The 21,105-nt window shown below is 39.6% G+C and overlaps 1 protein-coding gene and 1 long non-coding RNA gene across 2 annotated transcripts in view; both read right to left on the reverse strand.

Moving 5' to 3' along the window:
- Positions 1-1,570: 1,570 nt before the first annotated feature.
- On the reverse strand, positions 1,571-2,631 carry LOC113465460. The gene is made up of 2 exons (XR_003390166.1): positions 2,352-2,631; positions 1,571-1,757 (listed from the first exon to the last, which is right to left on the reverse strand). It is a non-coding gene; the product is annotated as an uncharacterized LOC113465460 (long non-coding RNA).
- A 2,986-nt stretch (positions 2,632-5,617) lies between these two features.
- LOC103524645 (glutamate receptor 1-like) overlaps positions 5,618-21,105 on the reverse strand; it is a 152,434-nt gene continuing 136,946 nt past the window's right edge. The window contains exons 10-16 of the mRNA XM_017449693.2: positions 13,901-14,067; positions 12,135-12,203; positions 11,083-11,330; positions 9,922-10,042; positions 9,392-9,526; positions 7,833-7,916; positions 5,618-6,534 (exon numbers count right to left, since the gene is read on the reverse strand). Of these exons, the coding sequence (XP_017305182.1) occupies positions 6,463-6,534; positions 7,833-7,916; positions 9,392-9,526; positions 9,922-10,042; positions 11,083-11,330; positions 12,135-12,203; positions 13,901-14,067 (896 nt within the window). The 3' untranslated portion in view covers positions 5,618-6,462. The remainder of the gene's footprint in view (positions 6,535-7,832; positions 7,917-9,391; positions 9,527-9,921; positions 10,043-11,082; positions 11,331-12,134; positions 12,204-13,900; positions 14,068-21,105) is intronic.

A 21,105-nucleotide genomic window follows, 5' to 3' on the forward strand; every position in this document is an offset into this window, starting at 1 on the left:
GCGGCGAAAATACGTTGAATGCACCAGTTCACAATGGATCAGTGAAGCTAAGCTACGTTGCACGTGGTTGGTACCCGGATGGATGACCATCTGGGGAATCGTGTTATGGTGGATACTTGTATACCAGCTCCTCAAGACACACCAAGGCTAAGTCCTGTTGAGCGTGGTGTGTGTCTGGATGGGTGACCAAGTACGTATTTCTAAGGCACTTTCTGGTATACAACACATCTTCCTAGCCTTTCCCTGTTTAAATAGGGTCCGCGTTTTTTGTCAGTCTTTTCAGGCAGCCCTATTGTGTACTGATAAATTTTTCTCACCCAGGTCTTGATTCACACATAAAAGAAGAAGAAATAAAAAGAAGAAAATTCTGTGCTGACTTACTCATGAGTAGACTTGAGTCTGCCTCCATCTTTGCTGAATTTCGGTGAGTTTTGCTGAAGCTGATGGTTGGTGAATCAGAAGATCATCTCCAAACGATTGGTAGTGATGACAAAATTTCCGATTTTCAGCTAAAGTAAGTTGTCGATGGTAACTTGCAGCTTTTTCTTCAAACCGTTTTATTAGGAAATTTATTATTAACAATTTAATAGAACTTTTATTAATCTTGCTTCTATTAGGTATTGAAAGCACCGAAATTCTTGGTAAAAATAATTTATACTGAGTTCATCTTTACCTTATTTGATCAAGTAAACATTTATTTTAGCTTGTTTAATTTAGGCAGATTAGGTTTTGATGAAGGGTTAAAATTACGGATAAAACGATTAAAAATCGGAAAATAATCACTGAATTCTTGTTATTAAATTCACTTAAAACAGTTAAAATATGTACTAAGTAAGTACAAGAATAAAATAGGTTTTTACACATAAATTATGAGTGCGTATTAGATACGTTAGGAAACACAAGTTGTACGACCAATTAAACACGATAAAAAGGTGTCTTTACTCTGAGAACAGTTATTTTTCCTACAGTTCAATAGGCAAAGTAAGATATTTCAATATAACAAGGCACTTAAAGAGAGTGTAATAGGTACGTATTACATACAATTTAATAATTTATTGCACATATTTATTTCATGTATTTTATAGCGAAACAAAAGACTTGGGAAACAACGAGATAGGTATGGAAATTATTGCAGAATTTTCGCCACAAAATAGTTGATGTTAAAAATACATTCAGGTACTTTACTGTTTATTTTGGATGTCTAATGTGACTGATTGAATGATACCTATGCGTTATTTTGTTCTCCTCTAATCTTATCAATAGGTTATTTGTTATTCTATCTAGCATCAAATTATTTTACTGATAAGGTAATTCCTAGAGATCCGGATTCAAGGGTTGATCAGGAGGCTTCTCAAGTTCTCATTTCTTCATCAAGTTGCTGGAATGAAAATAGAACAGTATTTTAAAATTGGAGAAAAGGGAAAATGACTCTGATTGTTAGGTATAGTTTTCTCTCTGTAAGAAGGTAGAAACACACTATCCTCACCGATAGGTATGGAAATTATTGCAGAATTTTCGCCACAAAATAGGTAGTTGATGTTAAAAATACTTTCAGGTACTTTACTGTTTATTTTGGATATCTAATATGACTGATTGAATGATACCTGTGCGTTATTTTGTTCTCCTCTAATCTTATCAATAGGTTATTTGTTATTCTATCTAGCATCAAATTATTTTACTGATAAAGTAATTCCTAGAGATTCGGATTCAAGGGTTGATCAGGAGGCTTCTCAAGTTCTCATTTCTTCATCAAGTTGCTGGAATGAAAATAGAACAATATTTTAAAATTGGAGAAAAGGGAAAATGACTCTGATTGTTAGGTATAGTTTTCTCTCTGTAAGAAGGTAGAAACACACTATCCTCACACATCTCGAAAAAGTCCTAGATATAGCTGATAACCTACAGAGTGCACCAAATTTGGCAAGTGGCACATGGTCGAATCTTATATTAATTTTGTCACACACAAGAACTTGAGAAATATGTCATTTCCCCCTGTTCGAAGTGCACTCGGTTAGAGTGGAGACTATAGCACAGGAAAAGGACGTAACAGGTAATTAAACTCTTGGGCTGTGATAGGGACCCAACTTGGGGAGAGCCAAGACAGAGGATCTCTTCCCAAATTGAGTATCACAGCAAATAATAGAGAGTTTTAGTGGGACCGGGGAAAGTCATCAGCACGCGATGTCCTATCCTCACGTGACGCGAGGGCAGTGTGTTTCTGCCTCACATTCCCCACATTCCCGTTCCCCTGAGTCCCTGGACAAGTTTTACATCAATTGACCTAAGAAACAGTTTACAATTTACAAGGTACACAAATCTAGAGAGTTGAATAGAAAATTCAGAATTCTTACCTTTATCACAGGGTAACACTCGGAATCCAGACAAACCAGTTTATTAACACATTTTATTAGAAAAAATTTAAGATTATTTTTCACAAAACACTCACCAAAAGATTTCAAATGTTGATTTATTTGGGTATTTATTTTTTAGTAGGTAAACATACTCCTGATATGAACTTTTTTAGCTCCCCAAATTCTCCTAACTACCCTACCGTTCGTTAACGTTTCGATTTGCGATGTCTCACTGCCAAAAAGCAGGGCGGAAAAACAACTCAGAACGTTTACAATGCACTTTGGGTGATATGAACTTTTTTAGCTCCCCAAATTCTCCTAACTACCCTACTGTTCGTTAACGTTTCGATTTGCGATGTCTCACTGCCAAAAAGCAGGGCGGAAAAACAACTCAGAACGTTTACAATGCACTTTTGGCGGCTAGATTTTCTATTTTTTCGAATTTACAATGCACTTTTGACGGCAAGATTTTTCTATTTTTCCTAATTTTTCTAATTTACAATGCACTTCTGAAGAATTGAAGTGTGGATGATGTCTTCTTAATGACTGATGGTATCTAACAATGGCAGACCAGGACAACCGGACAAACTGATACCGTTCAGAGACCGTGGCAGTCAGAAAATGCTGATGGTGTTGGTTACAGCTCGGAGCGTAGCCTACTGGAATTACCGGAGATGCAGGGCCGATTTCAGACTTAGGGGGAAGAAGGGACTATCCGGATTAGCACTTTAAAAAAAGAGGATTGATAGAGGGAACTGTAACTTCTAATGTCTTATCGTCCCGAAACTGAAGAGAGAAGGAAGACAGGATAGGAGAAAGCCAGCTGTTCCAAGAACGAACCTAACTCGCGACCTACCGCTTATAAGGCAGGCCACACTAGCACGCTACCCTCCAAGTTAACTAGGTTAGCTTAAAAAAGACAAGAAATTAAAAACATTTGATATTAAAAACAGAAACGGAACATCGAAAATTTCAGCCGATCTTACTATTAATAGGTAGGTAGGTAGGTAGGTACTCCACTTTAAAAAAAGAGGATTGATAGAGGGAACTGTAACTTCTAATAATGTCTTATCGTTCCCGAAACTGAAGAGAGAAGGAAGACAGGATAGGAGAAAGCCAGCTGTTCCGAGAACGAACCTAATTCGCGACCTACCGCTTATAAGGCAGGCCACACTAGCACGCTACCCTTCAAGTTACTAGGTTACCTTAAAAAGACAAGAAAATAAAAACATTTGATATTAAAAACAGAAACGGAACATCGAAAATTTCAGCCGATCTTACTATTAATAGGTAGGTAGGTAGGTACTTCACATTTAACTATAGGAGATCATAAGGAGAGTGAAAACGGGGAAAAGGGAATGATCTCGCCCTGTGAGGTACTTCACATTTAACTATAGGAGATCATAAGGAGAGTGAAAACGGGGAAAAGGGAATGATCTCGCCCTGTGAAACATCTCCTGAAAATGTTCCTGGTCATTGGATGGTAGATAGAGAACATCGATTATTGATTCGACATAGTAGCTAGGATTTTTTTTATTCAGTAAAAAAATAGAATTTATTTTATGAATAGTCATCTTACCTGAGACCTTTCTGTCCTAGTGTCCTTTATCTTAGTCTCTTTCTGTCCTAGTGTCCTTTATCTTAGTCTCTTTCTGTCCTAGTGTCCTTTATCTTAGTCTCTTTCTGTCCTAGTGTCCTTTATCTTAGTCTCTTTCTGTCCTTGTGTCCTTTATCTTAGTCTCTTTCTGTCCTAGTGTCCTTTATCTTAGTCTCTTTCTGTCCTAGTGTCCTTTATCTTAGTCTCTTTCTGTCCTAGTGTCCTTTATCTTAGTCTCTTTCTGTCCTAGTGTCCTTTATCTGTTTTTGTCAGGAAAACTTTTTCAACGAGTACCTACCTACCTACCAATAACTAGCAATGCAAAATTAATTTTTTGAGACTGAGATACAAAAATCGCCCTAGATTTTGGTTTTACATAGGTTTGACACACTGGTGGGTTTGGTTTGATGCTGAGGTGGACTGGGGGGGACGGGGTGGACATTAGAGGTTTGATAGCGAGAACTGTTGCAACGGAGGCCTTTTTGTTCCGAGATTGAAGACAGAAGGAGGACAGGATAGGAGAAAGCCAGTCTTTCCAAGAGCGAACCTAATGAGTCTACCAAATTTTTCTTTGAAAGTCACTTTGCAAAAGAAAATTCAGATAATTTGTAAGTACTTATATGAAAGTGTAGTGTACGTGTGACAGAGTATGTACCTACCATTGTAGGTACCATGTATGCAGATGGGATATACCAGAGAGTAGAGAGAGTACCTACAGTTTCATAGAGAGTTGGTTGTTGCAGAGGCATAAAGTTCATATTAGGAATGTAGAAATGTAGACAATTAAACATGAAGGTAACTCCTGATGTAAAGTTCACAAAAGGGTATGTGGACTATGTATTGTGTGCGTTACGAGTATAGCTTTGGAAGAACATATAGACATTGCTGATGTAAAAGTTCGTTTGTAAGCACTAAGTCGTGGGTTCGATTCCCGGCCGGGCAGATTTTGTCTCATACAGATAAAGTTCGTTCTCGAAACCACTGACTTTCTCCTATCCTGTCTTCCTTCTCTCTTCGCGCAGATGGGATATACCGGAGAGTAGAGAGAGTACAGTTCCATAGAGAGTTTAGTTGTTGCAGAGGCATAAAGTTCATATTAGGAATGTAGAAATGTAGACAATTAAACATGAAGGTAGCTCCTGATATAAAGTTCACAAAAGGGTATGTGGACTATGTAGTTTGTGCGTTACGAGTATAGCTTTGGAAGATTTGTGCGTTACGAGTATAGCTTTGGAAGAACATAATAGACATTGCTGATGTAAAAGTTCGCTTGTAAGCACTAGGTCGTGGGTTCGATTCCCGGCCGGGCAGATTTTGTCTCGTACAGATAAAGTTCGTTCTCGAAACCACTGACTTTCTCCTATCCTGTCTTCCTTCTCTCTTCGCTTTCGGGACGATAAGACCTTAACAGTTACAGTTCCCTCTGTCAAACCTCTTCAAAAAAGTCTGACTTCAATTGGACTCGAACCAGCAAACTCCCGATTTAGAGTCTATTACTACACCACTGGGTTGGTGAGATAAGTTACTAGCAGACAAATCTGAGACAAAGCTCAAGTGTGGGAACCTGGCTACCTGGCTTGATTGATGTAAAGCTCAGATGACAAGATTTGCCAACAGCAGACATGTAGGTATCAATAAATTCATGTATTATGTAAGGTTAAATGAATTAGTATTTTTTTGGTATTAAAATAATAGGTAATGCGTCTAAAACAATTATTTTATCTGTACAGAAATGGACACATAAACAATATGCTTAAAGGTTCCGTTTCTCAAAAAGACAGTCTTGTAGAGCCTCGTAAGCGCTAGGTCGCGGGTTCGATTCCCACCCAAGACGAACTTTATCCTAAATAGGTTAGGCTCGTTCTCGCAATGGCAGACTTTCTTCACTCCTGTCCTCCTTCTTTCTTCGATTTTGGGACGACATTCTTTTAAGAAACTGAACCATTAGCATAGTTACCTACTTAGGTACATTTGTACAGATACGAATATTCCAGTACGTATTAGAAAGGATTTTAAAGTTGAACGTTGGTATTTCGAAATAAGCTAAGCCCCAAAATTAAAAAGTCAGAAGATGACGGAAAAATTTGCCTGATTTACTAAAAGGTCTGGAGGTCTTTTCGGAACTTAGGGACCTAAAACCCCCTTTGAGTACCTGATTGAAGAACTTCCTACTTTTGGGCATAAATGTGTGCTTTTTTACTCACCTAATTATCTCAAATATCTCTTACTAGTCCTACTTTGGCAATAAAATTACATAATTTCGAAAATTTGGGGCATACCTGATTTACAGTACATTTAGGACCAACATTCAACTACATCTAGGTAACATTCATTTTGAAGAGGTCTCTGTAAGAAGGGACATTTTCCGTTTCTATTTCGGATCCAGTGCCCCTCCTTTGTTAGACCGCCTCCATGCTTTCCTCGAAAATTTAAAATTAATGGTAAAATTTAATAAAAAATGTAAAGCACCCTGTTTTGAACGAAATGTGTTGAAGAGATGTGGCAATCTTCTCATCACACCTGAGTATGTGTGTTGCTGTGGACCTGGTCTTCCAGAGGATTGAGAGTGTTGCCTGAGGCGTAGTACTGAAAAGAACACAAACATAATTTGGAGGATTAGGGAAATTTGGGAGTGAAATTCAGCACTTCGCAATTTCCATTTCAAACTTCTCCAAAGTAGTAATGTAACATTACTGAAGAAAACCGTTTAAAACCATTGGATAACAGTTGCTGTGACTTCAAAATGTTGCGAGTATTGAAGTGCAAAGTTACTTTGAAGAAAGCAACCCTGGACGAATGAGCATACTAGAAATCACGCACTGCTTGCTATATGAATGGAGGAGAAACCTTGTGAGCAGCTTTCAAATCCCGAAAAAATAGAGGGATTGGTGGACTTACCATTTGACTTACTCGCCCGTTATCAAACTCTCTGTCTATTTTATTCTTTTTATGCTCTGGTCAACCAAGCGATCAGATAGGAGAAGATCTTTTATTTTTCGCTTTTGCATCTTTATCGGATTTGGAGGATTAGGGAAATTTGGGAGTGAAATTCAGCACTTCGCAATTTCCATTTCAAACTTCTCAAAAGTAGTAATGTAACATTACTGAAGAAACCCGTTTAAAACCATTGGATAACAGTTGCTGTGACTTCAAAATATTGCGAGTATTGAAGTGCAAAGTTACTTTGAAGAAAGCAATTCTGGACGAATGACCATACTAGAAATCACGCACTGCTTGCTATATGAATGGAGAAACCTTGTGAGCAGCTTTCAAATCCCGAAAAAATAGAGGGATTGGTGGACTTACCATTTGACTTACTCGCCCGTTATCAAACTATGTGAGGATTTCCAAAGTAAACTCTTCCACCAAAGTTCATATTTCTTTATGTAGCGTAGCTAAGTACATAACATGCTATCGCAAAGTGGCAAAAGAATGGACGATGACAGATGATGACGTGACGTTTCAATTCTGTATGATTGGTTTAGGAATAAATGATCATCATAGGTAATGGGTAGGTGTTCACGTGACTTCAAAATATTGCGAATATTGAAGTGCAAAGTTACTTTGAAGAAAGCAACCCTGGACGAATGATCGTACTAGAAATCACGCACTGCTTGCTATATGAATAAAGGAGAAACCTTGTAAGCTTTCAAATCCCGAAAAAACTAGAGGGATTGGTGGACTTACCATTTGACTTACTCGCCCGTTATCAAACTCTTTGACTTCAAAATGTTGCGAGTATTGAAGTGCAAAGTTACTTTGAAGAAAGCAACCCTGGACGAATGACCATACTAGAAATCACGCACTGCTTGCTATATGAATGGAGGAGAAACCTTGTGAGCAGCTTTTGAATCCCGAAAAAATAGAGGGATTGGTGGACTTACCATTTGACTTACTCGCCCGTTATCAAACTCTCGGGCTCCAATGGTCATCCTTGCCTTATTCTTCATCACATCACTCACTGGAACCTGGAATTGTAACAAGTTTAGATTAGTTTTCTTCATAGAAATATTATGATGACTGGTTCCAATCGGTTCTTCGAAAGCCTCTAAGGGATTCTTCTAAAACATTCTTTATTTCACCATAGTTCCCATTCTGATTGATTTAGGTGAAATTTGGTTAACTTAAAAGCTTAAAACCCTAAAAGGCATGAAATCTGCCCATTACATTTTGTGCTCAATAAGGCCTTTGTGGGGCCGTAGGGGTCATTTATCTCAGTGAGTTTTTCAGTTCACTGAATGCCTCAGAACCAAAAATGTTGTTAGGGAAGTTGTATTTTTGTGGTTGGCAAAATATATGGTTGGCGCTCTGTCTTACCGTTGGTCAACAGTTCCCCAACCATATAACCATTTCCCACCGATGAGCCAACTTTACGATTTCCTAACCATCTATGTTATTAGGGATGGTGTAACTCACTTTGTTATTCGAGGCCTCCATGTGTGTGTTGTAGCAGAATTCGACCAGTGCTACAGCCATGGCTAGCAGTAGACCTGCTCCTTTTTTTTAGTGGATGTGTCAGATCCACCATTCACAAAAATTAACTCTCTCTCTCTCCATATTCTTGAACCTACATTTTGGTGTATTTGGCACATCCAAGACATCCTTCTGGAAGGACTTTGCAACACCCTGAATGTACATACGGAAATGTATGTTGAATTTACCTAAGGATATTTTACAGGTACAATGGATAGTAAGATATAGAAAGGTTATAGGTAAGGTGAATATAGCCAGGTTATAAGGTATCTAAGGAAGAGTATGGGGACCTGCCTTAAGACAACAGAGACAGAACTGTGATGGAATGTTTACACAGCCCGGAGCGAGATTTCGTCTCATGTACAAAATAACACCTGGTAGAAGAAGAAGAAGAAGAAGAAGAAGAAGAAGAAGAAGAAATAGACTGGAAAAAAAGACCAAGCTCCCTAGCTTAGATAAAGTAATTACGTAGGTAGGTACAAATTACAAAAATACTCAGAAACTGAGGCGAAAGACAGCCCCAGAATTGTAACAAGTTTAGATTAGTTTTCTTCATAGAAATATTATGATGACTTTGGTTCCAATTGGTTCTTCGAAAGCCTCTAAGGAGGGATTCTTCTAAAACATTCTTTATTTCACCATAGTTCCCGTTCTGATTGATTTAGGTGAAATTTGGTTAACTTAAAAGCTTAAAACCCTAAAAGGCATGAAATCTGCTCATTACATTTTGTGCTCAATAAGGCCTTTGTGGGGCCGTAGGGGTCATTTATCTCGGTGAGTTTTGCAGTTCACTGAATGCCTCAGAACCAAAAATGTTGTTAGGGAAGTTGTATTTTTGTGGTTGGCAAAATGTATGGTTGGCGCTCTGTCTTACCGTTGGTCAACAGTTCCCCAACCATGTAACCATTTCCCACCGATGAGCCAACTTTACGATTTCCTAACCATCTATGTTATTAGGGATGGTACTCACTTTGTTATTCGAGGCCTCCATGTGTGTGTTGTAGCAGAATTCGACCAGTGCTACAGCCATGGCTAGCAGTAGACCTGCTCCTAGGATGTAGAACACTCCGGCTACATTGCTGAGGGCCAGCTCACTGTGTGTGTCCTGGGGGAAAAAATGGGATGAAATTATAGTGATGCGTACTGGGGATTTTAGGGGTATTTTGAGGATTCATGGTCACATAACAAAACTTTGGTACTGATTGGTCCGAAGCAAAATTCCAATTTTCCTTGAATATAATTTAATAATAAAATTCACAACAATACAATAACTACCTATCTAACAATCTATTTATTTATAGGAGTCCATTATTTACCTACTTCCCCTGTCCCTACTCTGCAGAACCCTCGGTGTTGGAAGGATCGAGAATTTAAAACCCTTCCAAGAAGTCGATTGAGGGGTAGGTCTTTCTCATTTTTTCCTGAGCTACTATCACAAATAGCACTAACAAATTACCTACCATCACAAATCGACCACTTTCGCACTTCCATACCACTCACCTGTGATTTGCTCGATTTACATTGACTCGTGTCTATCCACCATTTCTTCTGTAACCTGGATAGTTCTCCTGCGTTGTTGGGAGGATTTCCAAAGTAAACTGTTCCACCAAACTTCATATTTCTTTATGTAGCGTAGCTAAGTACATAACGTGCTATCGCAAAGTGGCAAAAGAATAGACGATGACAGATGATGACGTGACGTTTCAATTCTGTATGATTGGTTTAGGAATAAATGATCATCATAGGTAATGGGTAGGTGTTCACGCATATATCTCGAAAACTGTTGGTTCTTCCGGGTAAACGGTTGCTCCTATGAGAAAGTGCTTCTGGTCATTTTTGTAGAAAATTACGCCCCGAACAATTTGGGATGGTTAATTTTGCGCTAGAATTTACGGTTTTTGAAACAATTTGCAAAAACCTTGAAACTCGCGACTTACGCCCTTCTGGTGGGTGCCACAACGGTAAGTTGTAGGAAAAAATTAAAGTAATCATTTTGTATATAGGGAATTTAATTTTGAACAAAGTCGATTCGACACTTTTTTCGCTAGAACCAACGGTTTTCGAGATATATTTGCAAAAAACTGAAAAAACTCACGAAAAATGACACTTACGCCCTTCTAGTTCCGCTAGCCGTAAAGTCTCGCTTTGAGACTTTTGACCCCTTATTCAGGGCACCACCCCCGACCTTTTGGGCAAAAAATCAGAACTACGCCATTTTTTTCCGTCAAAAAGTCTTCGTTTCCTAGACCACTACCCTCCAAATCAACTAGACTGGCCAACCTAGGTATTGCTTTGGACCTTTCTGCCTACAATGATCGTGAGACCTCGAGATTATTTTCAGCGTTAGTTGATCTTCTCATTGTGGGGTTAATGTGAGTACCTAGGTGTTTGCCGCCACATGGAGGGTAAAACTTTCGTTAGGTACTAAAGACCTTAGTAGTAATAATATATAATAGAGAATAGACTTTTGAGTGGAAGGTAACCACAAGGCGAGGATAACGCCTAAGACGTTCTCTACCACCTAACCCTTAGAGCTTCATTATTAGGTGGTCAAATGCTCAAATTAATAAGGATAAAATTTCATTCCTCAGCTAGGATCGAACCCACGCCCTCTTGTTTATCAGGCCCTCCTGTTTCTTGACCACTAGCAAACAAACTTACTTCAAAGGAGACCCAATGGGTGTCGCCACACCGAATCCCTTCACGTCCAAGTTGTTGCCAACTTTCATCGTATCGCAGGGTTGCCGTGCGTTCTCATAATCGTTCCTCGGACTCTCAATAAGGAACGCGTATTTCCCGTGACTACTTCGCACCTTGTTGACGCCTTCGGTTTCTGAAGAGACGAACACCTTGTCCTTGTGCATTTGCATGAAGTAGTACATCTTCCGATAGGTGTCGAATGTGGCCGTCTGTGGAAAGGATGATTAGCGGCATTCCTCACTGTAGAGCGTATGGTGAACCCTATCAACTCCGTCGAGGATTTGGCGGACCAGAGCGATGTGTTGTACGGAACCGTCAAGGATGCTTCCACATATCATTTCTTCGAGGTAAGCGCGGTAAACCTGGTCGCTGACGTAGTCAGAGCCCTCGGCGAACAGAAGAATGGGCTCAATCCCCTGATTCTCAGCTGAGAAATGAAATTTTATCTTTATTAATTTAAGAATTTAACCTCGCAATAATCGAGCTGTAAGGGTTAGTACTGGTAGAGAGAAGAACACTCAGTTTACATGAGATTCGGATATAGGTAGACCATCCGGAGATGTCCTACACCTGAGCGCGAGCGCCCTTAAAGTAGAACCCGAAAGGATGAAATCAAGGAGAAAGTTGAGAAAAACTTCTCAAATTCTCCTGAAAAGTTCTCAATTCCCTAAGTTTCACCTGAAATTTTTTCAATTCCCTGATTTTCCCATGAAAAATTCTCGATTCCCGGCCTTTCTCCTGAAATTTTTTAATTCTCGGACTAAAAAATTCCCTGACTTTCCCTAACCAGGCTTGAATAGCAGAGATTGTCCTTGACAAGAATACTACGAGATTAACGCCTGAGGCGCTCTCTACAGTCCTAAGTTAGGCCCCCTACCCTTTAAGAGGTCAAATTCTTAAATAATTAGGAAGGATAAACTTTCATTTAGGAACTGAGATTCATGGAATTAAACCCGCACTTTTCGCCTAAGGCACTAATGACTACGCCCAGCGAGCAGGTTTACCGCGCTTACCTCGAAGAAATGATATGTGGAAGCATCCTTGACGGTTCCGTACAGCACATCGCTCTGGTCCGCCAAATCCTGTTAGTTAGGGCGTTCTCGTGTTGACCCAGCACCTAAATGGGAAGTATTGTGTCTCTTATCGCCCATCTGATGAGAGGCATACTACGGGATAGACATACTACGACATAGGCCACACGCCTCTAATGTAGCAGTTGTTTTATTGCTACAAAATAAAAACGACGGTGAAACACTCATCTTGAAAAAAAAAAATCTGTGCACGACACTGTGCTCATTAGGCACGACACGATTATTTTCCGAACGACAAGTGGGAACGGGCTTTAACTGGGTCTAAACATTCTCTTTTCCCAGGAGGTGGACATGGCCATAGCCCCCCTTTCCATCACATCCGAAAGAGAGCGGGTTGTGGACTTCTCCAAACCTTTCATGACACTGGGTATCAGTATAATGATCAAGAAACCGAGCAAACAGAAACCGAGAGTACTCAGCTTCCTAGATCCTCTCAGTGAAGAGATCTGGGTAGCTATTATATTCTCCTATATTATGGTAAGTTCAGGTGTACATATTTTCTTATGAGAAACTTTCGGAAAACGGAACCGGTTTCCTTTTGGAAAATGAAATGGCGCCATAAGAAATCCAAGATGGCCATCGGTTTTTCTTTTTAAGAGGTCTTTTTACTTCCTCAAACACAATTTATCCCCTCTTCCAGGTAAGCGTTGTGCTATTCCTCGTGTCTCGCTTCTCCCCTCACGAGTGGCGGCTCCTCAACTACTCAGACCCGGGGCACCCCCACCACTCCCCCTCCCCTCATCATGGCCCTTCCCCTCCCTCGGTGATAGCCAATGACTTTAGCCTGAGCAATAGCTTCTGGTTCTCGCTGGGGGCGTTCATGCAACAGGGATCGGATATATCACCCAGGTAAGTGAACAAAAACTTTATGTCAGCCACTCACGCTTAGTCTGACAGACCTAGGTCTGACATACCTTCTAAGCGTGAGTGACTGGCCTATTGGCCTAAGCAAAAACTTTCGCCCCGGGCGGGAATCGAACCCGCAATCTAGCTCTTACTAGACAAACGGGCTACCCTCCAAGCTAACTAGGCTGCCTTACATGTTGCAACAAAAGTCATCGGAAATTTGATCAATTGAAACCACGGCCTTGGTGTTTGAAATTTGAAAATGATAGCGATAAAGTTTGGTAGGTATAGGACCTACTTGCCCACCATTCGGTGCCTCCTCAATTTAACCTCACCCAGCCTGAGTGCAGCCGGGAACCCAGCAGCACGCGGTTTCCCCAGATGATAGTCACCCATCCATTTACTAACCACTCCCAACGTTGCTTAACTGCAGTGATCCGTGGGGAACTGGTGCATTCAACGTGCTATCACCGCTGGTGGCTGTAAAGTTTTACCAACATTTTATTTCACATGATTTCAGATCGATCTCAGGGCGCATCGTGGGCGCAGTCTGGTGGTTCTTCACCCTCATTCTCATCTCTTCGTACACTGCTAACGGTCACCCATCTATTTACTAACCACTCCCAACGTTGCTTAACTGCAGTGATTCGTGGGGAACTGGTGCATTCAACGTGCTATCACCGCTGGTGGCGGTAAAGTTTTACCAACACTTTATTCCACATGATTTCAGATCGATCTCAGGGCGCATCGTGGGCGCAGTCTGGTGGTTCTTCACCCTCATTCTCATCTCTTCGTACACTGCTAACCTAGCGGCATTCCTCACTGTAGAACGTATGGTGAACCCTATCAACTCCGTCGAGGATTTGGCGGACCAGAGCGATGTGCTGTACGGAACCGTCAAGGATGCTTCCACATATCATTTCTTCGAGGTAAGCGCGGTAAACCTGGTCGCTGACGTAGTCAGAGCCCTCGGCGAACAGAAGAATGGGCTCAATCCCCTGATTCTCAGCTGAGAAATGAAATTTTATCGTTATTAATTTATGAGTTTAACCTCGCAATAATCGAGCTGTAAGGGTTAGTACCTACTGGTAGAGAGAAGAACACTCAGATTACATGAGATTCGGATATAGACCATCCGGAGATGTCCTACACCTGAGCGCGAGCGCCTTTAAAGTAGAATCCATGGCTTTCATCATGGGACTTAATCTACCCTGCGTGCTATCACACGATCTTTTTCTACCGCCATGGAATTCTTGAGCCAGGCAAGCCTGGTCGTCGCCATCTTTTATTCAACCGCCAGTGACTGGTAGAGAGCGCCTCAGGCGTTAATCTCCTCCAGTATCTAAGACTTCCGCTCAAGAGTCACAGGGAGAAATTCTTGTCAAGGGCAATCTCTGCCATTCAGGCCTGGTTAGCGAAAGTCAAGGAATTTTCAGATTCCAAGAATTGAGAATTATTTTCAGGAGAAAGGCCAGGCATTGGGAATTTTTCAGGAGAAACTCATTTAATTGGGAACTTTTCATAATTTTCATAAGAAAGCCCGAGAATTGAGACATTTTTGCACAACTTTATCCTTGATTTCATCCTTTCTTCCTATCCTATTGTGAAACTTATGAATCCTAAAGTGAACAATCCTACTGTGAAAAAATATAATATGCATAAGAACATTAAATTTAATTTCACAGACGGCCACATTCGACACCTATCGGAAGATGTACTACTTCATAATCCACAAAGAACTTATATATAATGACTGCTGAAACCCTGCAAGAGAGTTTCATTTTCCACTCAAGAGTCTATATTTTAATGGAACCATCCCTCCATATTCGACACTGATCTCACGAGATGGACTTAGGATCCACAGAACTTTATATATAATGACTGCCGAAACCCTCCAAGAGAGTTTCATTTTCCACTCAAGAGTCTATATTTTAATGGAACCATCCCTCCATATTCGACACTGATCTCACGAGATGGACTTAGAACTTGGAGGTTTTCGCTCCATTTTTTCTCATTCACTTTCTTCTCCTCCATCTCCCCCGATTCCTTCTCCTATTCCCCCACCTTTTTCCTTGCTTCCTCCTCCTCCTTATGCTCTTCCTTCCTCCAACTTCTTCTCCTCCTCTTCTTCTCTTCCTTCTTCTCCTCCCTTTTCGAAATATTATCATTCCAGCTCTTCCTTGCACTTATCTCATTTGAAAATTTTCTCTTTTTAAGAAAATAATAAGGCAATATTACAAATAAACAATTAAAATTTCAATTCAATTTCTTTCTTTCTTGGTGTGTCATGTCCGTTGTCGAACGTTGACGACCATGTTCCTGATTCTTTGTCCTTCTGCCGCTCTAAATAATTCTTCGCTTGACATCTTGTACCATTCCTTCAAATTCCCCATCCATGATGTTCTCCTTCTTCCTCTCGATTGATTCTTTGTCGATCTCCTGCCGCTCTAAATGATTCTTCGCTTGACATCTTGTACCATTCCTTCAAATTCCCCATCCATGATGTTCTCTTTCTTCTTCTCGATCTTCTTCCTGTTATCTTTCCTTGCAATATCAACTATTCAATTACATATTATTATTATTATTATTATTATTATTATTATTATATCCTGTTATCTTTGTAATTGTAATTTGTAATTTTTATTTGACATTTTAAGTATACATATTTTTCATATAGGTTAAATAAATTTCAAATTGAGGGATGGGAATTGAACCCGCAACTTAGCGCTTAATAGGAGGCAGACGTGCTACTCTCTAAGCTACATAAATGTAACTAGGCTGGAAATTACTTTCCACAGATTTGACATGGGGTTTGCTTCGGGCGGGAATAGAACCCACAACCTAGAGTCTAGGAGTCTGGGGTCCCTCCACTCACGCTTAGTCTGACAGACCTAGGTCTGACATACCTTCTAAGCGTGACTGGCCTATTGGCCTAAGTAAAAACTTTCGCCCCGGGCGGGAATCGAACCCGCAATCTAGCTCTTACTAGGCAGACGGGCTACCTTCCAAGCTAACTAGGCTGCCTTACATGTTGCAACAAAAGTCATCCGAAATTTGATCAATTGAAACCACGGCCTTGGTGTTTGAAATTTGAAAATGATAGCGATAAAGTTTGGTAGGTATAGGATAGGACCTATTTACCTACCATTCGGTGCCTCCTCAATTTAACCTCACCCAGCCTGAGTGCAGCCGGGAACCCAGCAGCACGCGGTTTCCCCCGATGATAGTCACCCATCCATTTACTAACCACTCCCAACGTTGCTTAACTGCAGCGATCCGTGGGGAACTGGTGCATTCAATATCACCGCTGGTGGCGGTAAAGTTTTACCAACCTGTGGTCTTTGCTCCTGAAAGCTACTCAATTTTGCAAATATTTTGGCATCACAATACCTATTTTGAAGGTTATGCGAGCGATTTAATTATTTGGTTTCCATTATTTTATTTTTATAATTTACAATTATTACGATTAAAAAATGTGTAAAATAACCGACAAGAAATATTCTAAATGTATTTTAATATCATTATTTTATAAGCAAAATTTTCATGTGTGTAAAATGTACAGTGTAAATGTATTTCATACTTACTTACCCATTTCTATATTTTATTTAATAAGGTGTTTTCGTATTGTTTAGCTAAATTTTATGGCGATCTTTTGCTTTACTATCTGTGTAATTATTTTATCTTTGCATTTATTTGAGCCATTTAAGTTCTGAAAAGGATTAAAAAGAATTTAATGAAGTACCTAAACGAAAAAAAAAAAAAAAAATCATATTAGAGAGTTCTTGCAACCAAAATTATTAATGCGCTGCAAACGAGTTTTAGTCAAATAAAGAATTGACTCTATAACTATTATACGTATCTATATCTACCTATCCAAACTGTATACAAATAGCCACCCTTTTCCTACATGATTGAAGTAAAAAGCAAGTACCTAACACATAACTAGTGTTTTGTGTGAATTAGGTACCTACCTAATGTAGGTGTGCATTACAAAAAAAAAAAAAAAATGGAATGTGCCCGCAAAAAAATTGTGTCCACCCCGCCGGGAATTGAACCTGGACCTTTTACCTACCAGTCCTACCATATAAGGATAATGAGACAAACAAGTTTTACACACTGTGGTGGCTAGGTACTAAGTTGCATGTGCACTGTTTAAATTATTATTTTGTATGGTCGTCCTAAGGTGTAACATAACTTGTACATAGTATTTTTAACGAGTGTAATTTCAACTAAAATTTTGTAAAGAAAATAATATTATAAATACAATATTTATATTTTATTTAGAGTTACATGACACATTAATTTTATTTCGAAAAAAAAACAATGTCTTTCTTATTTGACTCTGCTTTTCCTCGCTTTCAGAAGTTATATGTACCTACGTTATGTAACTGGAAACCTACTTATCCAAGCTTTTTTAAAAGAATTTTTATAGAGGAAATACACTGCCGAGGTTTTATAGTCCCGGAAGCGAAGAGAGAAGGGAGACAGGATAGGAGAAAGCCAGCCTTTCCTAGAACGAACCTTATCCGTTCAGGATAAAATCCACCCCGGGCTGGAATCGAACCCGCGATCTAGTCCTATAGTCCAGGAAACAAAGCCCGAAAATTAAGGTTTGACGGACAAAAATGACGTAGTTCTGATTTTTTGCGCAAAAAGTCGGGGATGGTGTCCTGAATAAGGGGTCAAAAGTCTCAAAGCGAGACTTTACGGCTAGCGGAACTAGAAGGGCGTAAGTGTCATTTTTCGTGACTTTTTTCAGTTTTTTGCATATATCTCGAAAACTGTTGGTTCTTCCGGGTAAACGGTTGCTCCTATGAGAAAGTGCTTCTGGTCATTTTTGTAGAAAATTACGCCCCGAACAATTTGGGATGGTTAATTTTGCGCTAGAATTTACGGTTTTTGAAACAATTTGCAAAAACCTTGAAACTCGCGACTTACGCCCTTCTGGTGGGTGCCACAACGGTAAGTTGTAGGAAAAAATTAAAGTAATCATTTTGTATATAGGGAATTTAATTTTGAACAAAGTCGATTCGACACTTTTTTCGCTAGAACCAACGGTTTTCGAGATATATTTGCAAAAAACTGAAAAAACTCACGAAAAATGACACTTACGCCCTTCTAGTTCCGCTAGCCGTAAAGTCTCGCTTTGAGACTTTTGACCCCTTATTCAGGGCACCACCCCCGACCTTTTGGGCAAAAAATCAGAACTACGCCATTTTTTTCCGTCAAAAAGTCTTCGTTTCCTAGACCACTACCCTCCAAATCAACTAGACTGGCCAACCTAGGTATTGCTTTGGACCTTTCTGCCTGTGTTACCAGTGTTACCACTGATAAACAAAAAGTAACAAACAACAGGTCGGTACATACAAATATCATGTACATACAAATACCTATCAAGTTCAAACATAGTACATAGCTACCTTATTACAATGGCTATTATAACATACATAACAATATGTACAATGTACATACCTACCTATAACATCGTACCTATAACAATGCTAAGAATCGCTCTTATCTGAACTGATTTTCAAATTTCTCAGTACCTGATGTCTAATAGAGCAATAGTTGTAATAACTTGCTCTCGGGTCCTTGTCAACTTCATTATTAATTTACTTCATTAGATGTTTATTTGTGTCGCTCGAAATTAAATTTGTTAATTTGTTTAGTTCCGGTTTACATTAACTCGAGATATGTGGAGTCGTTTTTAAATATAATTTAATTGTTGCAATTTTTTCGTATGATCTCTAAATTGTTGGTAATTTTTTCCCGTTTATTTCGTAGTGTTTTCAAAAAATTACCATCTAATTTTGGAGAATACCTACTTTCAAAATTCGTTTATTCCTGATTTTATAATTTTTTAGTGATGATTTTTTTATATATATATATTCCGATATGTAGGTACCTACGTTTTAAGTTACCTACCTAATGTTAATTTAAAGTTTTGATTAATACCTATGTAGTTCACCTTTTTTCCGCGGATTTTTTTTTCTAGTTCCAAGTACCTATTTGGACTTATTTATGAGTGATTCGTGACTTTTGAAAGTTCCTCTCTCAGTTGAGTAATGCTGTAGAGTGTAGATTACGAGTACCGACTTATCTTGAACTTTTCGGCAATTGAAAATGGGGCTGTCTTTCGCCTCAGTTTCTGAGTATTTTTGTAATTTGTACCTACCTACGTAATTACTTTATCTAAGCTAGGGAGCTTGGTCTTTTTTTCCAGTCTATTTCTTCTTCTTCTTCTTCTTCTTCTTCTTCTTCTTCTTCTTCTTCTTCTTCTTCTTCTTTTTCTTCTTCTTCTTCTTCTTCTACCAGGTGTTATTTTGTACATGAGACGAAATCTCGCTCTAGGCTGTGTAAACATTCCATCGCAGTTCTGTCTCTGTTGTCTTAAGGCAGGTACAGCATAGGGAAGTGGATGTTGGATAGGAAATTGACGGAACTGTTCATTCCACTAGCTCCCACCACAATGGAAAACATAAGCGCGATGAATACAAAGCGAACTACTTGCGATCATCTTGTCCGAGACCATGCTGGGTAGGGAAAGATGACAACGTAAACTTTTTAAGAAGGAACACAGACAAACCGTGAGACCTTCGAAGGTGCCGTGAGACCTACGTTCAAAAGGCCAAGAAAGATATGGTTAGGTAAAGCTCAGGAAGGACTTTTACAAAATATGTAGTACGAGAAGATTCAACATTTTCCTCCTATAATAAAATTGGCGTTTTGTAAGATTATAAAAAATACTTGACTCTTTTTTGTCCGTCGTTATTAGGTACCTATGTATGCGTACCTTTTTGGAAGTGTACGCATTTGTGCTAGGGTTTACCGGTTTACCAACTCGAGATTGAGATGAAACAAGCATTTCCCTATACTTAATATCCAGGTCAACCTCGGATTGAACTCAATCCTGAGCCAATCCACGGTTTTAAAACTCGACCTTAGTAGGGTGCACCTTTTTGAAGTGTGCTCAAACGATTTCTAAATGTAGGTACCTATTTTTAAAAGCACGTTTGGAATGAGCATGCCAAATTCCATTTCGTACGCAATTAGTCTTCAGAAAGGGCGAAATGGAGAACACAAATTCGGGAAACGCGGGGCGGAGCGGGAATGGAAATCTGTGAAATACTCCGAATCCAAAGTCTAATATTTAGGTCAAGCAGCTCTCGGAGTGGCGTATCCTAAGGAGGCGAGGGAAGCACCGATTCCTTTTCCTCTTTACGGTATCTTCCACCCAGATCCAGGTCTCTCGATGGTCTGACAGACCTAGGTTTCAAGCGTTTTCCGCCACACACGTTACAAGTTCTGACTGCCTGACAGACCTAAATCTGTCAGACCTGGGTCCGTCAAACAGTTTGAGCGTGAGCGGCTGCCTTCATAATAGAATAGACAATAGAATATTAGGTACCCTGTTTATTCTATTCCCTTAAGTGATTATTCAACCTGAATTCTAAAGACCACCAGCAGATCGGCATACTGTCTTTGGGTTTCCAGCTTCCTCTTTTTGAAAATATCACCCCACGACACTGTAACCTCTGAAGAAATTATTACTTATTTTTTGAAGCAGATAGAACCCCTTGAAAAACCGTCACCTAGGATGGTCAGCGTTAGTGGATCTTCTCATTGTGGGGTTAATGTGGTGAGTACCTAGGTGTTTGCCGCCAAATGGAGGGTAAAACTTTCGTTACTAAAGACCTTAGTAGTAATAATACATTATGGACTTTTGAGTGGAAGGTAACTACAAGGCGAGGATAACGCCTAAGGCGTTCTCTACCACCTAACCCTTAGAGCTTCATTATTAGGTGGTCAAATGCTCAAATTAATAAGGTTGTGAGGATTTCCAAAGTAAACTCTTCCACCAAAGTTCATATTTCTTTATGTAGCGTAGCTAAGTACATAACGTGCTATCGCAAAGTGGCAAAAGAATAGACGATGATAGATGATGACGTTACGTTTCAATTCTGTATGATTGGTTTAGGAATAAATGATCATCATAGGTAATGGGTAGGTGTTCACAATGACCCGAGGTATTTTAGGATCGTAGAAA

Source organism: Diaphorina citri, unplaced genomic scaffold (genome assembly GCF_000475195.1).
Source record: "Diaphorina citri unplaced genomic scaffold, Diaci psyllid genome assembly version 1.1 scaffold110, whole genome shotgun sequence".
Taxonomy (NCBI): domain Eukaryota; kingdom Metazoa; phylum Arthropoda; class Insecta; order Hemiptera; family Psyllidae; genus Diaphorina; species Diaphorina citri.